General features: G+C 41.7%; 1 protein-coding gene across 1 annotated transcript in view; it reads left to right on the forward strand.

Moving 5' to 3' along the window:
• SORCS3 (sortilin related VPS10 domain containing receptor 3) overlaps window positions 1-23,794 on the forward strand; it is a 321,068-nt gene that overhangs the window by 231,528 nt on the left and 65,746 nt on the right. The window contains exons 8-12 of the mRNA XM_026117524.2: window positions 12,651-12,740; window positions 15,802-15,981; window positions 18,732-18,878; window positions 19,489-19,591; window positions 23,709-23,785. Of these exons, the coding sequence (XP_025973309.2) occupies window positions 12,651-12,740; window positions 15,802-15,981; window positions 18,732-18,878; window positions 19,489-19,591; window positions 23,709-23,785 (597 nt within the window). The remainder of the gene's footprint in view (window positions 1-12,650; window positions 12,741-15,801; window positions 15,982-18,731; window positions 18,879-19,488; window positions 19,592-23,708; window positions 23,786-23,794) is intronic.

A 23,794-nucleotide genomic window follows, 5' to 3' on the forward strand; every position in this document is an offset into this window, starting at 1 on the left:
GATTGAAGAAGTATTTGCAGTGGGAGGCAAAATAGCAGGAGATTGGAAAAAGATGTTGCAGGGCAACTTCAAAGTGGAAGATGGTTATAAATTTGTCAGCTAGTTGATGATGGTTCTGTAGATGAGAAGAAAGTGATAGAAATTCAAGGAGAAGCTACTTGTTTTGGAGATTTTTCTGAGAAAACATGGGCTGGATGGAACAAGGTCACCTCTCCCTATTTCATACCTATGGAGGTGTGAGAATGAATAATATGATATGAAAGAGTACTTCCTAAAAACGTGCTCTTCAGGGGAAGACCAGGATTCAAGCTGCAACGATTCCAGGCTATAGAAAGCTCTGAAATCACAGAGATTATAGAGGATGATGACATTAGCTGGTTGTGGCCAGTGCTGAAGAGGGGGAACAAGATGAGACAGGGCTTGGATCCAAGCGGTACAGAAAAGACATATGCTTCCCTTTTTTGGGGCAACGCTGGGTTGAGCTAAGCTTCTATTTTTCTGTCCTGAAAGTGCTGCTCATAAAAATGGGAGTTTAAGTGGGAAGGTAACTCTTATAACTCTGCTGGGATTTGGCGGAAAGCTGGATCCATATGATCTGGGGGACAGTGATGGGGAAACTGTGTGTGCTTGCATAGCATTGACAGTCTGCTCATCGCGCGAGCAGGCGAGTCTGCTGCTCTGGAGAAGGTTGATCACTATGGGAGCCACAGCTCCCTTCGTTCCCTTGTGAAACTCAGCCCACTGCCACTTCCTTTGGCATCATTGGGAGACCTGCTGCTGGAATATATTGAGAATGTAGCTTTTGCAACTTAGTAAGTCACGATAAGACTGGAGGCAATGGTTTTCCAAACAGTTAACATGCTGCTCTCCAAGGAGTATTTGAGAAACTCAGTTTTAATCTGGTAGTTTATGTCTGTGGCTGAGGTCATTATAGAGCATCCCAGTTCCCAGTTTATGGCTAGCACAAGGCCTCACAGAGATTTCTCATTCCACAGCTCTCACCTGTGTTAAAACAAGGCCACTCTGTTTAGAAACTTGGGCTTGCAGGGAGGACATCTGCCTGGTGTGAGCATTCCTCTGCTCAAGTTAGCAGGGAGTAGAAATAATGCTCCAGGCTCAATCTAATAGCTACTAATTACTTCAAGTTAAAAAGAATAAAGTGTGTATATCTATCTATCTATCTATTTCTATATAATATTTATATATATGTGTGTATGTATTTATATGTATATATATGGTAATACTTGAAGTGCCTTGAATATCTTTAGCACTTTTATTTCGGCTTAATGGTTGTTTGAAGTGAAAATCATATACACACACTTTAAAAAAATGTTAAACACATGCCGTGAAGAGTTCTGCTGATTTTGGCAGGAGACTTGCACTTTCGCAGGTTGTCTGTCACTTTTTCCTCATTTTGCATTATAATTGCAGGTTTTCTGGCCATCCAGCATTCTGTTGTAACTGGCTTAAGAAGCTGCATGGATTGATTCCATGTAGTACTGAGGCAACACGCAGACATTTCAGATTTGCATCACACATAGATCTCAGCTGAAGCTGTGTTAAATCCACCGTGTCCAGCATGCGGTCGATAGGCTACGCAGAGTGTTTGCTTGGTACACATGTAGGAGTACTGATATGTCCTGGATGTATTAGTCTCACAACCCATGTGATGTAGCTGCCTATTATGGGATGCATCAGATTCACAGTGTGTGCAATGTCTCATGCATATAATTCTGTCTGGATAATCGCAGGCAGAAATATGGGAGCCAGCTCTTTTGAATTTCAAATACTGGGCAGAGATGAATAAATAAACATCAAATTAAATGTTAAGAACCTGGTGAGGTTTAATAGCTGCATAAAGGACGGGTGCATGAGTTCAGACCTGTCTGTGCTGAAACAAATCAGAAGCAATGTAGAGGAGCAGAGAGAGGAACACATTTCATTTAACTCTTGTCATGAAAACATTAGGCTTTTGGTCTAAACCAGTAGTCTGTGTTCTCCTAAAGCAAGTGGAGAGATCAAAACCTTCAGGGGCAATTCATCTTATCCTAGACACCTGTTGTAACATGAGATGGATGTCTCTCTGAATGTGCCTTTCTCATTAACATTAGAAGGAACCTAAGTATAGCTTACAAAAGACTCCAGACTTTTTTTGACAGCTAAAATTAGGTGAGACGAATCTCAGCTACAGATCTCAATGTTTTAGTTTATCTGTATGCAGTTATTCGCTAGTAAATAAATACCATTCTAATGAAGTTGATAAACAGGCCTGTAGCGTCTGATTCCTGAGAAGCATAAACCTGTATAACTCTGTGCGCTCAAAGCAGGTGTGATTTTACGGTGCATAACACATAGGGAAAAGAAGAAATATTATAGTGCCATTGTAAATCAATGATTCCTTAGCACGTGCAGTGCTGTTGTGCAGTGCTTCTGAAGTGATGTTCCAGAATTACAGTACGAAGAAAGGAAATGAGAATGATCCTATGCTGGGAAGAAACTTTCCCATGAAGGGAGGTTGAAAAGACTGGGACTGGCTACCAGGCAAAGGAGACAAATAGGATAGCACATGCTGAAAAATGTAAAAAGTAATGAAGAAGGAAGGAAGAAATAGCTACTAAGAGAGAATAGGAAGAATTTGTATGAATAAAACAGTAGGTATCACCCAGAACTTATTGATTGACTTTCTATTTGATTGATCAATATTAATTTATAGCACAGCCCTATCTAACATTGGTAGTTCTGCATAAATTGATACATTGAGAGAAAATCCTGCCCCCTGTTACATGTATAAGATTTCATTCAAGTTAATAAGATTGCTCTGAGGTAGCCAAGAGCCAGAATCAGCTCCTTCTTTCACGGTTTATACTTAAAATTCATACAACTTGCAAAGCAGGTCATTTATTTGTGGGAAAACCTGCGAATATTGTATGAAGTGTGAATTTATTTACTGTACCAAAAAGGAGCTAATTTCATGAAGGCCTAGGAAACATTAGCTGCAGCTTTGCCATTAAGGTCAGTGTCAGGTGTGTTCAATGATACAGAGCCATGTAATAGTGGAGCCAGTGCTTCCTCGATAACTGTAACATACCTTTATCTATAGGTGTCTTTGGCTACTTGCTGCTGAAACAGTATGACTTGTTAAACTCTGGCACAGAGATAGCATGTGATTGTCCGTAAGGTTTGACTTCCTGACAATTACCTGAACTGCTTCTTTTTCCTCTTGTGCAGAGCTTACATTATAAGACCCGTGGGTCAGGGATAGTCTTTTGTTTTATGCGTGTACCTAGTCCATTGAGATTTTGGAGAATTCCTGCCGTTCAAATAAATCACAGAGCTGGTTTGGGGAAAATATTTTTCAAGAAAGCCATGTTTTTTTTCACTATCAGTGTTCTAATGAAATTGTTTGGGTTGCTGAAAAGGGTCTAAAATGCAATATGCTTTAATGAAAATAGAGATTATTTTTCAGGAAATTCTGGTTTTGAGTGAGAAGGCATTGTTTGGAGAAAAAAAGTTTTTATTTTTCTCTAAGTAAACAAACAAAATTAGTGCAGGTTGGTTCTTTAGAGTAGTTACTAAACAGGAGAACGGGAATGTTTGTGTAGCTTTCCTTGCCAGCAGATGAGAAAGTTCCACTGAAAATGCAAGAAAGCATCAGCAAATATCATGGTGTATTGCAGGGAGTGAGGCCAGACAAGGTTCCCAAAAGTCTCAGATTAGTTTTGTTTGTTTGTGGTGGCCTGAGAACTCCTAACAGGGGTATGAAAATGGCACTGTGTTCATTGGAAATCAGCTTTGCTCTAAGATCATGGTTTCTGCAGAAAGCAATGTTCTTGTGGATAGATCTACAGTGGGCAGAGGGAGCTAATTATTGCTAAGTTAAAGTAGTTGTTCCCAGTTATGTAATCATAATTTGCAGGTTATCTCAGGTGAAATATCTCTGTGGTTCTGCTGGGTGCCTGGAGTCCTGTGTTCGACGAACCTGGCCACTAGCGGGAACTGAGGACGTTCTCAACTCACTAGGGCAGACCCACATAAGGACTGCATTTTCCCACAGATCCTAGGTGTCAGGAGTGAGACAGTAATAATGGTGAAACTCTCCAGGATGTGTGGCATAAAGATTGCTGGTAATACTACTGTTATGGCACTCGTGGCCTAAGGATGCAAGTGAGACAAAGTTTACAGGGAGAGGTAATATCTTTTATAAGATTAGAATTGATAGAGTTGGAAAAGAAGCAGAGAAGCTTTGGGGCACACTCGTAAAATCCTAAGGGACTTGAGGAAGGATTAGGTACCTGAAAATTGTCCCTTCTTTTTTTTCCTCAGCTATAGATGTAAGTCTCATAAAATATGTATCCTCTCCTACAAATTTTGTCATGTTTTCCATGATGCCTAAAGCCTTCAGTGTGCACCTTTCCTCCCAGCAGTCCTACCAGTCTAGCTCAGCATCAAGGTAGCACTGCTCCCATTCCTCCCTGAAGTTTCTGTCTCTGTTAGTGCTTGGAGACCGTCAGTAACTTTGGCATTTTTGATTTGAACTTGCTGTAAGTCAGTGCAGAGATGTGTGGATGGGTGAGTGATACCTATCTTGATTGGTTTTTATGTCTTTGTTTTTCCCTGAGATGGTACAGACTATGCTATCCCAACAGATTGCAGCTGGAGCCAGTCTGAAATGTAGCTCAGACTTTCAGCACTTTGCAGAGCAGTGACAAAGGTGCTGGGTATGGCAAAGTCCTCTGGGTGTTAGAAGAAGCTGATACCTGGTTTTAATTTGGAGGTGATGCCCGTTTTCTGTAGAAGGCCAAAGAAGTGCCCTGGGAGATGAACACTCTGATTTGTCTTTGGGGCTAAAGGCTGGGGCTTTTGCCTCATGAGGACAAGGAACAACACCTGCAAGGCTCAGGTTGAAAAAGGCTGGCTATTTGCTTCAGACTGTGCTCCATTTCCACTTTAAATGAGAAGTTCCTTGCACCATTAACCCAAGAGGGACATGCTAAGATGCAGTACATCATTGCTTTCCAAGGCTTTTAGAGAACAGGGACATAAGCGCCTTTTCCACTCCCATGGTATAATTTGTCTAGGTGCTTAAGTGCAGGCTGAGATTCGTATGAGGGTCTTGTGTGCCTGCTCCCCAAGTGCCCAAGTATTGTCATAATAATCTCTATCGTTGTCTCTTACCTGGCCTCTCCTGCCATTTCCTCTCGTATCTTGGCAACTTTCTATGGCATTTCGTTTGTTGCTCAGTCTCCTGGGAACTTTGGGAACTGTGCAGCTATCTCTTGACTCCAGATTCCCACAGCTCAAGTTGTCCTGAGACATGCAATGGTCCCATACCCAAAAAGCTAAGTGCTCTGGTGGTTGCCCTTTTTCCTGAGGATGATATGATGAGGCAGGAGTGTGAGGGGAGCAGGGAAGAGGGAGTCTGGCTGTGGTTAATATTCTCCTGAATGAGATGGGGTTTATGGTATTGCCACTTGTGAGCAGGGGTGGGAATGGTGGTCGCTCACAGCTTACACATGCAGGAGTGTGGCAACAGGTGAGGTTCTAACAGATTGCAGGAAGTCCACGTGGAAAGTGAGAAGATTAAGTCAAAATGCTCTTCTCTGATGCCAATCGTGTCTGGCTCTTTTTCACCCTCTGAAGCAATTTTGCACATAAAAGAGTTTTGCTTACTTGGAAGGGGTGGTATTAGAAAGGCTGTGTCTCAGCCTTCTCAGCAGTGAGTGAGAATAAGCTAACCCAGAATTCCCCTAGATGATGTTATGTGGTACAGCTAAGTGTGACTCTCACAATACAGATCTGAATAATTCCTCTGGCTCAGAGGAGGAAACATTTCTGCCAAAAGCTGTTGAACCAATTCAGTCCTTTTTTGCATCAGAAAGTCTCCTTAGAACATATGCACATGTCAGCATTCACCCACAACCATTGATAGTGTCTTATAGCACCTATGGATAATACTGCCTTTTTTGGATGCCTGGTGTCTCGTCATCAGAGTGTGTCCAAAAATCTCAGCTGAAGTGGTTTGATGGAAAATGGCTTTTGTAGAAAGTGGTGTGTGTATCTTTTTTTTTAAATCTGAATCAAATTCCATTTTTATCAAAGTGGGTTTTTTCATGAGAAATGATTTTTTTTTTCAGGCTCTCAAAAAAAGCAAAATATTTCTTGTTTTTGGACAGCTTTAGAATTGGCAGGGTGGGGGTTAGGGTGGCAGGGCATTTCTCTTTAAGATTTTATAGAGAAAAAGAAGTTCCTAATCATTCTACAAGCTAAACATGTCAAAACTTAGCTCAGAAAAATGGTTTCTTACTGTTATTACTTTTAACTGGTGTTCAGGAAAATTTATAAGCTCTTATATGGAGGACATGAGTGTATGTTTCAGATTTAGTATGTATTTAAGGCTGTGCTAAATGAGTTTACTTTGCTGAATCAAAGTCAGTTATCAGGTGAGCAGACTTCAACCAGTGGCCACAGGCACAGCAGAGATTATACTGATTCATATAGATACCTGACCTCAGCTCTCAAGCTGTCAGCTTAACAACTTAAATAAGCAGTACATTTTCCCAGGAATAAAGAAAAGAGAAAGATATATTTTTTAATGTGAAATCTCTCAGCAGTGAAACAAGATGGGGGGAGGGAGGGGAATTAAGCTTTGATTTCCCAGTCTAGAGCCTTCTCTTTATTTTCGCAGAAGTGAAATACACCATACTCAAATATATATTTCTTTCCTCCATTTTTTAACTGGGAGCCAAAGGTCCTAACAGAAATCAATCCCTGCAATTTATTTTTAACTTCACCCTGCTTAGCTACGATTGATTTTTATCTTTGCGATCGATGGTAGAGAAAACGGCTTGGTGGGACAATGGAGCGCTCTCCAACTTGTAGGGTCTGGTCCTTGAGTCTTTTATTGAAGAAATCATTAAAAGCTTATTATGAAATTAATAGGATGAAGACGTTTAAATGATGAACATGATTACACCTGTTTTACTGGTGAATAATGCTTGCTACAGCTGATCTTCTCTTGCCCCTATTTAAAATGCTAGATGGCACTCCAGTGGGGGAAATTAATCCATACAGATGAAAGAAAATGCATCCCAAGTGCTAGTTAAAAGCTCTTCTTAAAGTAAGACAGGCAGTAACTAGTTAGCTACTTTCCTATTCACTGCTGGGTGCTTTTCAGTCATTTCTAGCACTGTTTCATCTTTGCTGTGCCAAATGTTATCAGATTTGGAACTGGAAGCTAAACATCTGTTGATAAAATTGATTAACATTTTCCTTTTCTTTCTTTATTTACATTTTGTTTCTAGGGCTTTTTTGTGCTGTACTTTCTTTTGTCTTTCTCTCCCCTCCCTTCATGTTGTCCGACGTATGAGCAGTGTCTGCAGCTGAAGATATAAAGGATCACCTTGGCAGACTCATACGTTTCCTCTGAAATCCTTCAAAAGGAAATTCAATATGTACAATTATGTTCCTCTCTTAAGTTGGTTTCTGTGTGGGTAGTGTGCATTTGCAGCTATAACATAGCTTGTGCTTTGGCGTAACTGTCCGCACTTGCTGCAGGAGTTGCTGTTGAAGCAAACCTAGTGTTTTCTCTCAGGATCACCTCTGTGCTTTAGCTGTGCTGTCATAGCTCTGAGGGGAGGGGAGAGTGAATTGGAGACTGGGCCGGTATAATAGATGCTGTTGAATACTGCTTTGTTTTAGCAAATTTTCATTGATAGATCTGTCCCTCTGAAGTATGGCATGCTTTCAAAGCCCGCTTAATTAATCAGGCAGCTTGAGAGTGCTTTGCACCCAGAAGTGTTAATCTGCATATATTTCTGTAGCATAGAAAGAGGCATATCTGCTCACACTCAGGTAATTTTATATGTTGCGTTAAGGACTGTGCAGAAGGTATGATATTAATGAAAACCACAGGGGGATAATTAGGGCTGCATGGCACCTACCATGAAGTGATTCATGCTGTGGCAGTGGAGAACCTCAGTACCTAGAAGTATGTGGAAGATGGTTGTCCTGGCCATGGTGAGCAATCAAAAAAGAAAAACATTGCACTAGACTGCTGCAGATGTCTGCCTCTACCCAGCTGATCATATCTCCTGACTCTCTTGTGACTGGCATCTGGCTTAGGCATGAGGGAGGGGGGGGGGGGGGCACAACTTTTCAGTCATCACCCTGGCAGACCTGTGCAAGGCCCAGAGAGTACCTGGCTCTGAAGAACACAGAAGTCCCTCGCGAGAGGTGTGAGCATAGCAGCCTGCCTGCTTAATGTGGCATCGCTCGACTGTGCTTTAATCCACACTTTGACTTAGGGAATTTTATGCTCATGAGAAGGATGAAGGGTAACTATGGTTAAAGCAATGAGCAGGGATGCCCAGACACCCTTTTGAGGTGGAAAACACAGATCCAGGATGCCGTTACAATACTAAAACTAATGTTTCTCAGCTTTTTGATTTCTACCAACCCATTTGATGTTACTAGGAAGGGAGTAACTCTACAAGTAAAGGAAGTCATCTCAGCAAAATATGAGGGAAGGTTTTATTGTAAACCATGTCCAACGATTGACTGTCAACAAGGAAGTTTAAAATTTGACTCTGTAATGGGCCAAGTACCCATTTACTATGGTTGAAGTGGGATATACGTTGAAAGGAAGTAAACTATAGGAATTACAAACATGTAGACAAATCTGATCACTGTAGATTGAGCAATTGACATATTATCAATTCTTGTGTGCTTTGAACATATCAGGAGGGTAAAAATTAGATGACCTGTTTGAATGACTGTGCAGGGCAAGTGATCATTGTTGTTGTGAACAATAGCCCAAGCTGATAAACTGCATAGAAAAGAGCCCTCTGATCTCAGCCATTAACCTAGGAAGTGTCCGCTAGCCCCACGCTGCCACTGTTTTTCCCACCAAGGCTGTGACTAATTGATGGTGTTTCCATGTCAGCAGCAGTGCCTATTCTTTTAGCCCTTCTGTGAGTTCTTTGAGCAGCAGGAAGCAGGAGGGGTCTTGCTCAGCCCAAGGTTATTTGAGACATTTAGTAGTTCCATGGTGGCTTTACAGCAATATACGCCGTATGACTGGAAAGTACAGGTCTCCCAGCATTAGCTAGTCAGGGGGATGAAAATAAACCCTGGCACATTATGATCTGCAGTTCCTGAGGTCATTTTGGATGTCTTGGGCTATCGTGGAGCTTTGCATTCTGGGGCCTGAAACATGTAACTCTTTCTGCTTGCTTTCCAAACTGTTTCAGGTGACCAGTCTGATTTTTGGTTAAGCAAAATGTCTTCTGTCTAAGCCAAAAGAAAAAAAAAAAGCAAAAAAATCCTTAAAGAATCATGTTCAGTCATTAACATGAGAAATGGCTTTAGTGTGTTTCTAGGCCCATCAGAGAGATTATGGAAATGAATGGATTCCATGGCAGATTTTCTGTAATTCTCTGCGCTCTTGTGAACATCTTTCTGTTTTCTTCTGTGTTTGATGTACTCTGTCCCTTTGCAGGTCATGATGGGTGATGGGCCAGCATACTGAAAATTTAGGGCAAAGAGAAACTTCTGAAGTTTATCTTCTCAAGTGTCAATTCATGTGACTGAGACCAAACTTCCCTCTTGTAATGTGAAGGCATTAAGGAAGAGTGGTAGATCATGTGTGGAGGGAGGAAGAAAGAACACAACTTAGGAAAGACAGATGTGTTTAATGACAAACACATTTGTCCAAAGAAATCATTTCCACTGGCCAGCAGCCCAATTAAACACATAAAATAGAAATCCAGAAAAAACAGATTAACGAGCCAGTCATTAGCAAAGGAGGAGGAAAAAGACAAACCCAGCTAATTCTGTACTGAGCATGACAGATGAGCTCACAGCAAATAACTGGGTGACATTCATCAAATGTGAACTAAAAGGAGGCAGTAGAGGGGAAAACGCTATCATAATCTCTGGGATTTACAATGTCAGAGAGTTTGCTCATAGGAAAAGTTCATCAAAATAAATTAAGCTAGGTCTTGCAAAATTCATTCTCTACCATAGTACTTGCCAAAGCTGTACTGAAGGATTGATGATTTTTTGAAACTGTTATAAGCATGGATTGAAATCATGCAAAGATGAAGTCCTGGCTGAGATAAGCTTCACACAACCCCTGCCAACAGAATTTGTGGGTGGCTTCATATAACTGGCTCAGAAAGATCACAGACCACAAAGGTTTCTATATCTAAACTTTTGTCAAGGCAACTTAGTGCCAGGTAGAGGACTGAAAGAGAGTTTAGCTAATGCGCAGTGACCTTGAACAGTGTTCAAACTCTGCCTTTCTGCCTGTTTTTTTTTTTTTTTTAACAGTTTGGAGAGCTTTTTATCTTATAACTACATGACAGACTTGAAGTAGATCCTCTCTTGGCACAGAGCGGGGATTTGATCATCTCTCAAAATTTCTTCCACACCATTTTCATGTGATTAGCTTGAAGATCGTTGACTATTCTCCATGTTAATTAATCATTACAGCATCCCTGTGGAGGATGTAAATACTCATATCTGCATTTGAAAGGACAGTCAATGACCATATCTGAGGCCATCAGAAGAGGTGGATGTTGAACCCAGGGTCCTTACAAAGTAGTCACTGAAAGTATTCATTCCTATCTGTACAAATAATGAGTTGGTGTTGAAATCATGAGCTGGCATAAAATGATTTCATATGGCAGAGTTATGCTAATATGTATCATTTGAGGATTTGGCTCTTCCACTAGAGGACAGAAATATCACTAAGAGAAGAAGGGGTATTTGAATATTCCCTGCACTGTTTAGATGGTATGACCTAGAAATGTGGGTTCCTTTGGGCAGTGTTTGTACAGCTGATAGAATGCAATGATACAATTACTGCAAACATGGATTTTTGTCTTTGAGTTAGACTGAGTCTGGATCAACTGCTTAGTCTGTGAAAACCTGATTTTGATGTGGTAATGCTAGACAGCAAAGAGGTCCTTGTGAAATAACACTCACAGCATTTGCACCATCATCACAGCTGGAGAGCAGGGCCCAAAAATGCTGCTGTGGCAGTCCACAGTGTGCTTTACATGGAGTGAGGTTCAGGTGACTCGTGTTCTTTCCCTGCTGCTGCCACTGGCCTGTTGTGAGACCCCAGACAAACTGCTCTTGATTTCCATGCCTGTGTTTCCCCTTCATATTAGCTCTGTGCTGTCTGTATAGAGTTTCATCTCAGTATGGCATGGGCCATTTTTACTCCCTTCTTATGCAATGTTTAGTATAATTTTTTTTTTTTAATATTTTTTAGGGAGTGCTAGATGCAGTTGTGATCACACTACAAATAAAAATGGCAAACAGGGAGAAGGGAAGGTCTTAATGCAGAAGCCTGTCCTTTTTCCAAATGTTTCTCTCTTTCTTTCCAGTTCTTCAAGCTGTCAATGGAAAAACCTTATCTTGAGTTGATTAGATATCAAATTTCATGACCAGTAATATCATGTCCTTCAAGTGACAGCTTCTCTACAAAAGAATGCTGCTATCTAGGGGTGATATCATTACTGAGTACATAATTGATGCCATAACTATATTCCATGTAAGCTCACTCTGAAATACCACTGTCAAACAAAGGGAAATATATCTAGGAGACAATCTAGGATCTTTCTTTTCACTTTATTGGAAATGTAAGAAGCCAACAAATGACATTTCTTATAATAGAGAAATGCTTTGTGTTTTGTTTTATCTCAAAATCTGCAAGCTTGCCAAAACAGCAGAAAACAGGAAATTCACCGACATAAGCCTTGTTGTAGCCAAGCCTAAAAGGGTGCCAAAAAGAACACCCACTGGAAGAGTAAGGGACTAGTGACAGGTTTAAAATCCCATATCTTATAAATTATCAGTGCTAGAAATGGGTGTTGCAAATCACTGGAAAGCTGAAAATCTCAGCTTCTCAACGATGCTTGGCATTTAAATGTAGCCTTGACAGTTAATGTTCCTGCAGTCCATAAAACCACAGCATTTGGATGTCTATCACTTCCCCCTACACCCTCATTCAGAGACAATGTGATTTCAGGGCAAAGAGTTTTTTAGGGACATAGAGCACCTAAGAGCTGATTTTCAGCTTTCCAAGGCTGTGTTCATTGCACTTCTTGTTTGCATTAAATGGCGCTAGTGTGGATCTCTTGTTAGTCACTGTAAAAACTTGCTGGAAGGTGATCCTGGCCCAAGGATCTTACAGTGCAAACAGGCAAGGCTGAGAAGCAGCAGAGAAAAGAGGTATTATCTCCTTCTTTCAGAGGAGGAACAGAAGCGGAGAGAATTTAAATGACTTGCTCAAGGTAGTCTGTGCTGGAACCATGGTATAGAACCCAGACCATTCTTTCTCCCACTGAAGACCTTAAACTTTACACCTGCTTCTCCCTTTTTCCTCACATACCTGATTTTAAAGTCATGCTGGAATTGAAGCATGAGAGACAAGATGGAAAGCACAGTAGCACAGTTTGTGTAAATAAAGCTCCATCCCTCCCAAGTCTGGGATTTCTCTGATGGAGTTATACAGATGCTTTCAGAGACAGCTGTTTGGGTCACAGAAAAGACGTCTGAAAGGATTGCTGTCAAACCCTCTTAGAGATGTCAGCATAGGTGTCTCAGAAGGGTCATCACTCACTCTCTTTGGTGTTTCACAGGTGACAGCTGGTGGAAGAGCAAATTACTATGTGTCGTACAGACGGGAGCCTTTCGCCCAGATTAAATTGCCCAAATACTCTCTTCCTAAGGTGAGTGCACCATTTATGAACGTAGGCATGCAACATGTTGAACAGCACTGCCTGTCCAATGGTGAAGTTCCTCAGTGGGGTTCCTCTCTGGGGAGCTCCATTCTTTGTGCTACCTGAATGCTCCTTCTTAAATATGGGGCTGGAATCTTTATATCTCTCTTCCTTTGATCAGTGAGGCTTTCCGAAGGAGCAGTTCCCTTATGTCCCTGCTTAGAGCTTAGGCTAACTTATCCTCAGCTGGTCGCCTGTGAACATGTCTTTCCCAGTCCTGCTCTGTTCTCTAGAAAGGATTTTGCTGGTGAGCCTGACCATGGCACTGGAGAATGCTTGGGATGCTGAGCACTACTTCAGTCTTCAACCAGTGAAAGAAACACAGAGTGGAGAAGCTAATGCTCCTATGTATAGAGCCTCTGCTGTCCCCATCCCATAGCTGGACTTTGGCAGCAATTCATGGGGGTATAATTGGCTCCCTAGAAGTTGGGCCTAAAATAGCATAGCTCTTAGGATGCTTTGGACACACAGATCCACCGTGTGATACTGCTTAGGAGATGACTCAGATGGCAGTGCCTGAGATGACATTATCTGGCAAAGCTAGGAGGGAGGGAAGCTGGCACTTCTAGTACCACTATGCCTGGCTTTCCCCTCTTAGGCCTTGGCTTTCTACCAGATCAAACAGGGGAAGCTTCAGCAAGGAGAATATCTCCCTGGAATTGTACTCCCAGGGACAAGTCATTGCTTGGAACTGGGCAGAACAGAAGGGACCAACTTTTCCAGTGCCTTGGCTAGATGCAAGTTTCAGGGTAGCCCTGCAGGGCAGCTGACACTACTGCTACTCTTTGGAGCCACAAGATGGCTATTAAGGGACAGTAGAGGAATCCAATAATTGACAAAAATGGCCTTCACCTTTACTTCCTTCTACAAGTGAACATTTTGGGGGAATAGTAGTTGGATAGACTTTCCTTGTGGGCTGTATCTAGCCTTCTGATTGCCAACATGATAGTGACAGTCTAGCAGACAGGGGATGCTTGGTTTAACATGTAGCTGAAAACATAGTAGTTGGGGGAGATTTGCATCTTGGACTCCCTGCATTGCACCTCAACTTCTGCTTCACATTTGGGTTGATCACAGTTCACAGTGTATTGACCCCTGCAGAGCACAGATATAGTTTCTTTTGATTGTCCTTCCACTGTGGTGGTGATGGTGGATTCAAAATGTATCACAACACACTGGCTTTTTGGAACACTGGTGCTATTTTTCAGGAGAAAAATGTACTATCTATGCTCCCAGTTTATGGCTTGACATTGAAAGCTGCCTCCTCGTTAAAAAGTCAAGTGGGTGGAGAAAATGACTGCCCTATGATTGTCCTGCCTTCTTGACTGTTGGTATCCTGGGTTTCTGGCTTGTTATGAGACCGATTTGTTGGTGGCCCTGGTTTGGAATTGGTGCATTGCATAAAATCAGGGCTGCTTTTGTCATTTAAAAATTGAAACTGCTTTTAAGCAAGATGTCACAGCAAAGTCTTTTAGCTGTGTGAAGGAGATTTGTTTATGCTGCCCTTAGTCACCAGAACATTTTTGCTGTATAACTATCCTGTCATCTGTAGATTAATGAACTCTGCTGGAATTGTGCAGATGTGAAGCTGGCAATAGAGTAATGCAATATTTCCACTGCAGCTAGTCAAAACAGAGTGAAGTCGTTGGGTGATTTGCTATGTTTTCACACTGCTGGAATTTGCTGAGTATGTGCTTAATCTTCAAGGAATTAGAGCTGTTTGGCATGAACCACACATCCTGATTTAGTCTTCCTTCACTGAGAGAAATGGCAGATCTCCCACTGGCTGAACTCACTGGGACAGAATTAGGCCCTCAAAGTCTTTTCTCCTTATCCCATGCTGATAGATGGTGTTACGTTGACTGGAAATAGCCCCATCTTGGCTACCTCAACTACTCCTCATGACAGTTCACATAGAAGTCTCAGTAGCCTCCTGGGCAGAGTGGGAATGTTGAGCTGATCTTCCCCAAGAAACTCTTCCCAAAACCAAGTCTTTCTATCCTTTGAGAGATTTCAGATTTCCAAACACACATTTGTGGACAAAGTGGCAGAACACCTCTAAATAAGGAATTAAGATTTCTTGATCAAGAAACAGCATATGAAATTAATCAGGACCCTTGGCATCTTGGGGGAGTTTTAAATAGACACAAATAGATAAATAGATACAATAAAGTCCCATGTAACCACAATGCCATCACTTCAAGCTGAACCACTGTTAATTTGTTCAACAAGGGTGGCAAGGATGAAGTGTTTAGATACTCATCATCATCCTGGAAATCATCTCTAAGTAATGAACCTGCTTTAAAGGAATACAGAAGAAATGCATTGACAAAATTCTTTGATATTAAAACTAAATGGGGAAACCCTTGCTGGAGCTTCACATCTTGGTCACCAGCAGGAATCCAGCAAAGTTTAGTGGGTGGATTATTTGATAGCCCCCACAGTGGGCAGATCTCAAACCAACTCTCAATAGAAAAGTGTGTCTGTTACTAAAAATCACTACCAGCATTAGCTCAAACTGATCCCCATACCTCAGCTTCAAAAAAAATTGAACTCAATTCCAGTTTGTGGAAGTGGTTCTTTAGCTGCCAGAAGCACAGCCTGTGAGTTCAGCATGTGAACGGAAGCTTTCACTGCTCCTAGCCTGCTGTTGCACCAAGCATAGTGACTATGAGAGGACTCCAGGCTCCAGGGTTGTGAATCTTCCAGGAGTGATAAAATTGACTTTCAAATTTATAAATAAAAAATGCAGCTGGATGAAATTCCTTCAAGCTACCAGAAATGAGGAAGGCAAAAACCCTTCACCCAGCTGGTAGCCATTGAAAAAAAAATGCAGAAAAGTCACAATGATGGTAATTTATTGGCTTGCTTTAACAGAAAATTATTTAAAATCACCTATAATTCATGCTCCATCTCCATCCTTTCATAAGTCATGGTAATTACTACATGTCCCAAAGGGCAAAGAAATATAGAGATCCTTAGTAATAGGCCTTTTGTCATCTTTTAACAGGACATGCATATTATCAGCACAGATGAGAATCAGGTATTTGCAGCTGTTCAAGAGTGGAACCAGAACGATACATACAACCTGTACATCTCTGACACCCGAGGGGTGTACTTCACCCTGGCCTTGGAAAACGTGAAAAGCAGTAGAGGACTGGAGGGAAATATCATCATTGACCTTTATCAGGTATGTGGTAAAGGTCACCCTACAAGAACAGCAACTGCTTACTAGTTCAGACAAATGTAAATCTCTCACCACCCTTCCAGGTCTTCTTTTTTTGGGGGTCATCCGAGACAGCTATGATCTCCAGAGTCGCAGCTATGCAGGCACCAAAATGGCACTGCTCCCTGAGGCATCCAGGGATTTGATTTTATAAATCCAATTTAAATTTTATAAATCCAATTTTTAATCCAATTTATTGGATTTGATTCTGAGCCAGCTCATGTGAGGATAGATACATATAGATGCACTGCATTCTGCAGTGCAGTTCTGATTGGTGTGACAACTTGTTGCTTTCAAGTCAGTAACTGGTTAGGCTATACGACATCTCAGACCCCTGTGATGTTTTATTACCTATTGTTGTCTTCGGGGTATTTGTTCCCTGAACCTTTCATCAACACTTAACCTTGATGCTAGGAGAGTGCAAAACTCCAATAGATCAGAGTGATAGAATTTTGCATCTGCTCCACTTGGGTTTAAAAGGTAACGTAAGACTAACAGTTACACAGATACTCCCATGAATGAGATATCACGAACTTCCAAAAGGGAAAAACCTTAGGTCTGAAATACTGGTTTCTCCCCTTGGACATCTAGAAACGCTCACAGGCATTGCAGGCACTGAAGAAAGGGAATTTGAATTCCACCTTTGTGATCACTGAACAGTTTATGAACTATAAGCAAAAGTTTATAGGTGCCATTTGCGTAGAGGTAATAGTGGGATTACTTCTACCTTGAATCATCTCCTGTTCTCATTCTTCTGCCAGGGCTTTCAACCTTGGCCAAGCACAATCCATTCATAGTAGTTGTTCAAGTTTCTGGTTTTCTCAGAGCATTCTGGTTTTGATGTATCTCATTGACTGGAATATCTTCTGAGATTTTGAACACTGTTCAGAGCTCAGTGCTCTGCCGGCAACAAAAAAATTATCTGTAATATAAACAGTAATGGTTGCAGACTGACTTGGGGAAGCTCTACTATAACATGGAGAAAAGTGTTTAGAGTTGCACATAGAAGCTAGGATTATACATTTATTATACATTCAGCCAGAATAATGTCCATTTATCATCATCATCAATGTGTTTGTAAAAACTGCCATTGTTTTTACTAACTCTACTGAAACAGACTTGTATTGGGAATAGTTTGTAGCTGTTTTCTTCCCTAATAGAAATGTTCAGATTGGCAGTGGGGATTTCACATAGAAGTAACAAGCTGAAACAACTTTCCATCTGCCTGGATTTGTATTTCTGTGATTAATCTGGGTGTCAAAGTTGGCTGGCCTGAATCAAAACAGACTAGGAACTTAGGTAGATCTTATCAGGGAGGTCATCGTCAGTCCTTGTTTAAGGCAACTTCTATCTATCATGTAGAGAGATGGAATAGACATCTATGTTACCTTGCAAAACAAATTTGCTCCATAAATTTGTATGTCTCTAAGCCTCTGGAGAAGCAGGTGGTTTTGGTGCGCCAAGATGAAGAGGGCCAGCAGGTCATCCTGGTAATTTAAGGTAAGGAGAGAAAACTGACAAATAACATATGAATCAAAATGAAGGACAGCCTTTATATTTTATTTTTCCCTACTTAAATATATTTTCCTGCCTCTGAAAAAAAAACCTATTTCTATATTGTGATGAGCCAGCTAAAATAAACATACATCATCTCCCATTGCTGGGCAGTCTGTACTCCCCAGCTGTGTATCATAGACTCTTCACAGTTAAATGTCAATAGAGATTTTCACAGGATCATTCAAAGGGTAGTGTTGCACAAGGGGTTTTAGAGCAGAAGGATTTGCATCATAATCCTGCTATTCCCAGGAAGTTCCAGGTTTGCAGCAAGTTGTGTCTTGCTGTCTCGCTTTCACAGCTATGCAACAGAGACCAGACTCAATGCTAGATCTGCTTGGGGACATTTTGACAGGACCATATTCTGCTGGAATGGGTTCTGCTGACAAAAATCAAAACATTTGGAACAACTGGGTGGATTTTTGACAGAATTTGGGAGTGGAAGGAAAGTGAAGAAATCAAATTCACAGAAAATCCCCAGTGTTTAAGCATATTCAGAATGAAACATTTCCATTTTTTGTGTAAATGGAAAAAAGACCATAAAAACGTTTCTGCTTTATTTCTTCTGAAGTTCTGCATCTCTCTCTTGCTGGTCTGCTGGTGCTGCAGCTGGGAACACGTTGCTCGACAGGAACTTGGAGGCCCACTCTGTGGATGTACCCTACTAGGCTATCTCCTCATCTCCTCTGTGACTTCAGGGTCTTCCCTCCCTTTCCTTTGCTGCTTGGCCTAAGTGTACCCACACTGCTGCTGGTGTGACCTGCTGTCTCCCATGTTACGGAAACATGGGGAAGGAGTGGGAAAGAGCACATCCCCAGGCCCACAGAGCCCACCGTGTGACATGGTGTGTGTGTTCAAGCCCATTGTAAGCCTGTCTGCAACCACTCAGGGAAACGTAGGAGGAACGGGCTGTTGGCTAGGGATTTGCCCTATGAACATCTTTATCTTTGCCTTCCAGAGAGAGAGACTGCAAGAGGCCCTGCCAGCTGTGCAGGCAACATCTGGATGTAATTATAATTGCCAATCCCAGTCCTCTAAGGCTGGATTGAGATGGCTTTATTGCTTTTTCAGAGAGTGTCCGCTCCTGAGAGTCCTCAGAACAGGCTTTCTTCTGGCCTGTTTTTCCGATGTGTTTTTTAATCTCTCTCCATTTTTCCTAGGTAGCAGGGATCAAAGGCATATTCCTGGCTAACAGGAAGGTAGATGACCAAATCAAGACTTTCATTACCTACAACAAAGGCAGAGACTGGCGTTTGCTGCAGGCACCAGACACCAATCTAAGAGGCGATCCTGTAGTTTGTCAGCTGGTGAGTGGCAAAACTTGAAATGAAGCTGGGGAGGAGGAGAAATTCATGCCAATAGGAGATCTGCAGGGTGAGGTGGTCCAAAATAAGGCACAGTTTACAGATGAGAACTTCAGGTTGGTGAACAGTTTTTTTTATAGTAGGCCATAGCCCGTGTTTCAAAGGAATGGTGTTCCTCTGGAGTTTTATTGGTTCATCTCCCTTCCTGTATTTTTTCCTAACCTGCTTGGTGAGTTAAGTGGATTTCTGTTTCTGTAGCTTCATAGATTTTAAGCCAAAAGAGAAAATTCTGACCATCTTACTTGACCTTTTTATGAATCTTAAATCAAAATAGGAAGATTTCTAGAAGAAAGTGGCTCTAGATCAGATTGCTAGTAAAAACAAATGCAGACATGCTCCCTTGCAATGCAGCATTCCTCCTTCTCTTTCTCTCGGTTACTTTTATGCTGCTTATTCAGAAAATGAACATATGCTGCTATTTATAACAATGCTAAGAGCAGAGGGGTCATTTTCAGAAGGATCTGAGCATCTGTCAGCAGTCACCAAGGGTTCCTCTGATATTTGACTTGTTGCATATTAAAGCTTCTGCCTTTTGTTTGTTTCCTGTCAACAGCCCTTTTGTTCCTTACACTTACATCTGCAACTCTCAGAGAATCCATATACTTCAGGAAGCATTTCCAGCAAGCAGACAGCTCCTGGGCTGCTGGTGGCAACAGGTAAGAACATAAGCAGAGCTTCTCACCACTCACCCATGCTGCACTGGGAGCCTGAAAATGTAAATGAGATGTTCTATGTCAGCTAATTCACATTAACTCCCATTTGCTATGATCTGTGAGAAGAAATGTGGCCCATTATTTCAAATAAGATGATACCTGCCTGCTATTTGTCACACTACAATAGCCTGTACGCAGCTCTAAGTCCACAGCTGCATGGGGTCATTACGAACTGGGATTACTAACTCCTCTCACTTGACATCATTTTAACCACTCATGTAAGTCTACCCATTTGCTGGAATTACCATGAACAAGAAGAGGGCTTATAACCATGGGTACACTTCCAGAAAGTATCAGTACTTTTGAGGATCAAGCACAGAGTTGTCACAAAGCCCTTCTAGTCAAGCACAGACTTCATGGGTTCTTGTCTTGTGCATGGCACCTACTTTCTACACTATATTGCTCCAAGGCTGACAATACTTCATCAGCACTACATGGGTCATTGTTACTGAGAGTTGTTCTGTGAAATGGTGTTTTGGCAGGTCGAGATGCTTTAATGACAGCCTGCTACAGTGCTGCATGGTGGCAATGACTGACCCACTGTAATTAATCTGACAGCCATCACAGGCTCTTTTTATTCCCTGTTGCTCGCTCACAGCCTGCAGCCTGATCAGGATGGACAGCACTTAGAGCTCCCACAGTGCTTAGGTCTGTGGGAGCTCCTGTGGTGACAAAGTGCTTTCTGAATGCCTGGTGCTATGTCAAGCTGGCATTTTGAGGATGCATGCTGCCGTGCCTTTTCATAGGGAGGCTCCTGCATTAGTATGCTCTCCAAAGAGGAACATTAACATCAGCCTGGTCTTACTCATCTGTGTAGTAAGAGTAGGACTTACTCAGCTAAGTGAATAAAAGCCCAAAGTGTGTTACAAAATATGTTCCAAGAGCTTGACTATTCTTTCTAAGGCTCAGTTTAGCTCTAATTCTCTCTGGCAGTTTCTCTTCTTTGTCCTGTTCAGTCTAGCAGTGGCTTGCAATTGTGTCATGTTAGCATATTGCCTGTATGAATGTACATTGTTCCTTCCAGCCATTTCTATTCTCATGTTCCCTGTGCTTCCGGTGTGTCTGCCAGAGTAAGCCAGAATCTGAGGGACAGGTTCCCCTCATGACATTTATAGCTCAACAAGGGAAACAGTGTGATTTCCAGTTCACTGGTCAAGACCAAACAGGGTGAGATGTTTTGGTTTAAACCTCCAGATCTTCCCATGCTTAGCCAAGTGGAGTCATCCCTCCTGGCAGGTTACGCGTGCTAGATGGATGCGTAGTAGCGAGCCAAGCTCATGACGCTGTGATTGCGGAGGCTTCTGTTCTTTAACCTGTGAGGAAGCAAATAGAGGCAGCAAGACAGTGAGATTCTAAGTAGTGATCTAAATTGTTAGTCAAAGAGGTTCTTTTCAGGCTGCCAGTGCATGGGATGAGTGCTTTACCAGTCTAACAATTAACCTTTAAAAGGCAAAATATTATTTTAGCCTTACTGCCTTGTACAATAAAAAGCTTAACCTAGTGGGAATATATGCATCTGTTTCTACTAACCCATTTTCAACAGTGGGAATGTCTCATCATGTTGGCGAACACGTTCAAGGGCAAGTGTTGCAACTTATTGTCATGAGGACTGACTGTTCAAACCCTCCATTGCGAGATGTCTTACTCTTTGACTTTCAGTGGTGCATTTCAAGTAATGATGGGAAACTCAGACTCTTGACTGGAGGGCATAGGTCAGACTCTTGCAAAAGAAGATCTGTTTCTTGGTATCCAGTTGTGAAGCTGCCAATACCAAGGCTTGATACAAATCCTCTTGACCTGCTTGGGAGTTGGTTACCTTTGGTGGGGTTTGAATCCACATAGCTGAATGAAGCTACATAGAGAGAATGAAGGAAATCATGGAACCAGGTTACAGAGAATAACAGACAGATAGAAGTGGTAGCAATAGAATCTGACCATTTTACTTCCTTTCTTTGCCACAATCTGTGAATCCCTGGTTGGAAAGCTGCTTGTTGTTTTAATTTTTAGAGTACAATGGTACAAAAGTACATAACTTACGCTTCTGTGTTTAAGCCAACATCTAATTCTTGAGGGCTTCCACACACGGTAGGAGTTAGACCTTTGGACTGACACAGCAGATCCATTCTCATGAACCTGTAGGCCCTGGATGTTCCTGTAGACTGTTATTTTATATGGTTCCCCGCTGCAGGATTTTCTTGTACATTCATCTAAAGTGGTTGGTCACTCTTACTGATACCAAGGAGTAAGATTAGCGAGCTGGGCAGTATGATGTTTCCTTCATCCTGAGCACTGATGGAAAAGCCTTTTTTGAATCGTCCTGCAATCCCAAGCTAGAGGTTTTATTTTTGGAAACTGTTGTCGCAACAATGTGGCTAGTTGGATTCCATGATGCTGACAGGAGTGCATCAACCTGCATCTGGGTTTTAATTTCTCATTTTCCAGCATTAAATGTTAGAAATTCAATTAACATTTTTGTTAGTGTGTTTTTATTGTGCTCCTGTTAATGCTATAGATGTGTAAGACTGATTCCTCTCCCTTTGCTATTTTTAAAGAAGAAATATTAGTTCTCCCTTCCACAGGAATTACACCTGCTTTAAAAATAATTTCACTTAGAAGCTATGAGAGTGGCAAGATGCTGACCTCAGTGCAGTGCTGGGAATGAGCTAAAAAGGTCTATTTGGAGTGTGTACAAGTTTCTCAGTTATCAGACCTCACTCTTGCAACTGTTGTTCAAGGAGTGGCAATTTAATCCAAGTCTGTGATTTACTCTGCATAGTGCCATGAGTTGAGGCATTCTCTGCCATCTGAGAAAAGGGATTCTGAAAAAAAAATTACTTGTTTCAAGTCCTGAGGTAGTGTCTCCAAATAGTATTGTACTGTGCTGTCTGAACATGCAGTTGAGGTTGATGTTTGAGCTTTTCTGAGTGCTGTTCTGGTGTGAGGCATAGCCATTCTCTAACATGTGATGAATGCAGAGTTGTTCACCCTACAGGACTGTCAGCAGAACAGTTTCCATCAGAATGGAAATGACAAGATTAAAATTAAGAACCCTACAGAGTAAGCTAGTAAGTTTGGACTCACAGCTTGGGCTAGTTTCAGGTCAAGGAAAACTATCAACATTGTTTAAAATGCTGCTCAGCCTGGTCGCTGTCTCTCTGCTGCTAAGTCATTTGGTGCAGCTTAATTCTCTGCACTCTTTCTGTCTGCAGCTGAGGTTCATACCTAAACAAACAAGGTTCCCTTTAACAGAGGCTAATATTTAATTACATTACAATCCTCATTAATAGGTCTTCATTGCAAACCATTGCTAGACTTGGGAAGAAGCTTTATTTGTTTGGCTGCAGATTCTGAGATCAGGTATATTTTATGCTGAAAATTTTGACAGAATCCTGAGTTGATTTTCTAGCCCCATTGAAATCACAGGAAAGTGGGGCCAGGGTTTCACCTTTAATTCAGCTGAGGTGAAAGCAGTATGAATAACTGACTTGGATCAGATCAGCTTGCCTATGGCTGTTCTCCTTTATACAAGAAGTGGAGATACAGGTAACCCTAGGTAAGACCTATGTCAAAGACACTGCCAGATTGCAGAGGTTCAACTTACCAGCCAGAGCCTGAAGATTCGAAAGTTCAGAGAAAAATGTGTGTCCAGTGGAATATCTTGTAGCTACGGACAGTGGCCACTATTCTGCATACCATTCCGATGATTTCTGTGCACCAAATGGACAGGTAATTTCATATACAGTTTTTCATGTAGGTCCTTGGCTAGAATAAGCCAGACTTCAGTGGTTTGCATAGTTGCAATGACATGCAGTGCAATCTGCTGGGAAGGTAAGCTGGTAATACCATTTCTCTCTGATGTTAATTTTCAAATTGATACTGGTTTCATGTTTGCACAGCTCCTGTAAATGAGTCTTGCCACCTGCACATGGTGAGCTTTCAGACGAGAATAGAATTAAGAACAGCAAAGTAGTGCTGGTCAAACCAAGTACTTTTGGTTTCCTGAAAAAGTGCCTTCTATGTCCTTCCACACAAGAACTTCTGACACTTGCTTGTGTTACAGGCAACATTGGCTCTGAGCTTTCCTACACTGATATTGGCGTATTCATCTCTTCTGATGGTGGAAGTTCCTGGAGACAGGTATGTTTT

This window comes from Dromaius novaehollandiae, chromosome 6 (genome assembly GCF_036370855.1).
Source record: "Dromaius novaehollandiae isolate bDroNov1 chromosome 6, bDroNov1.hap1, whole genome shotgun sequence".
Classification (NCBI taxonomy): Eukaryota; Metazoa; Chordata; class Aves; order Casuariiformes; family Dromaiidae; genus Dromaius; species Dromaius novaehollandiae.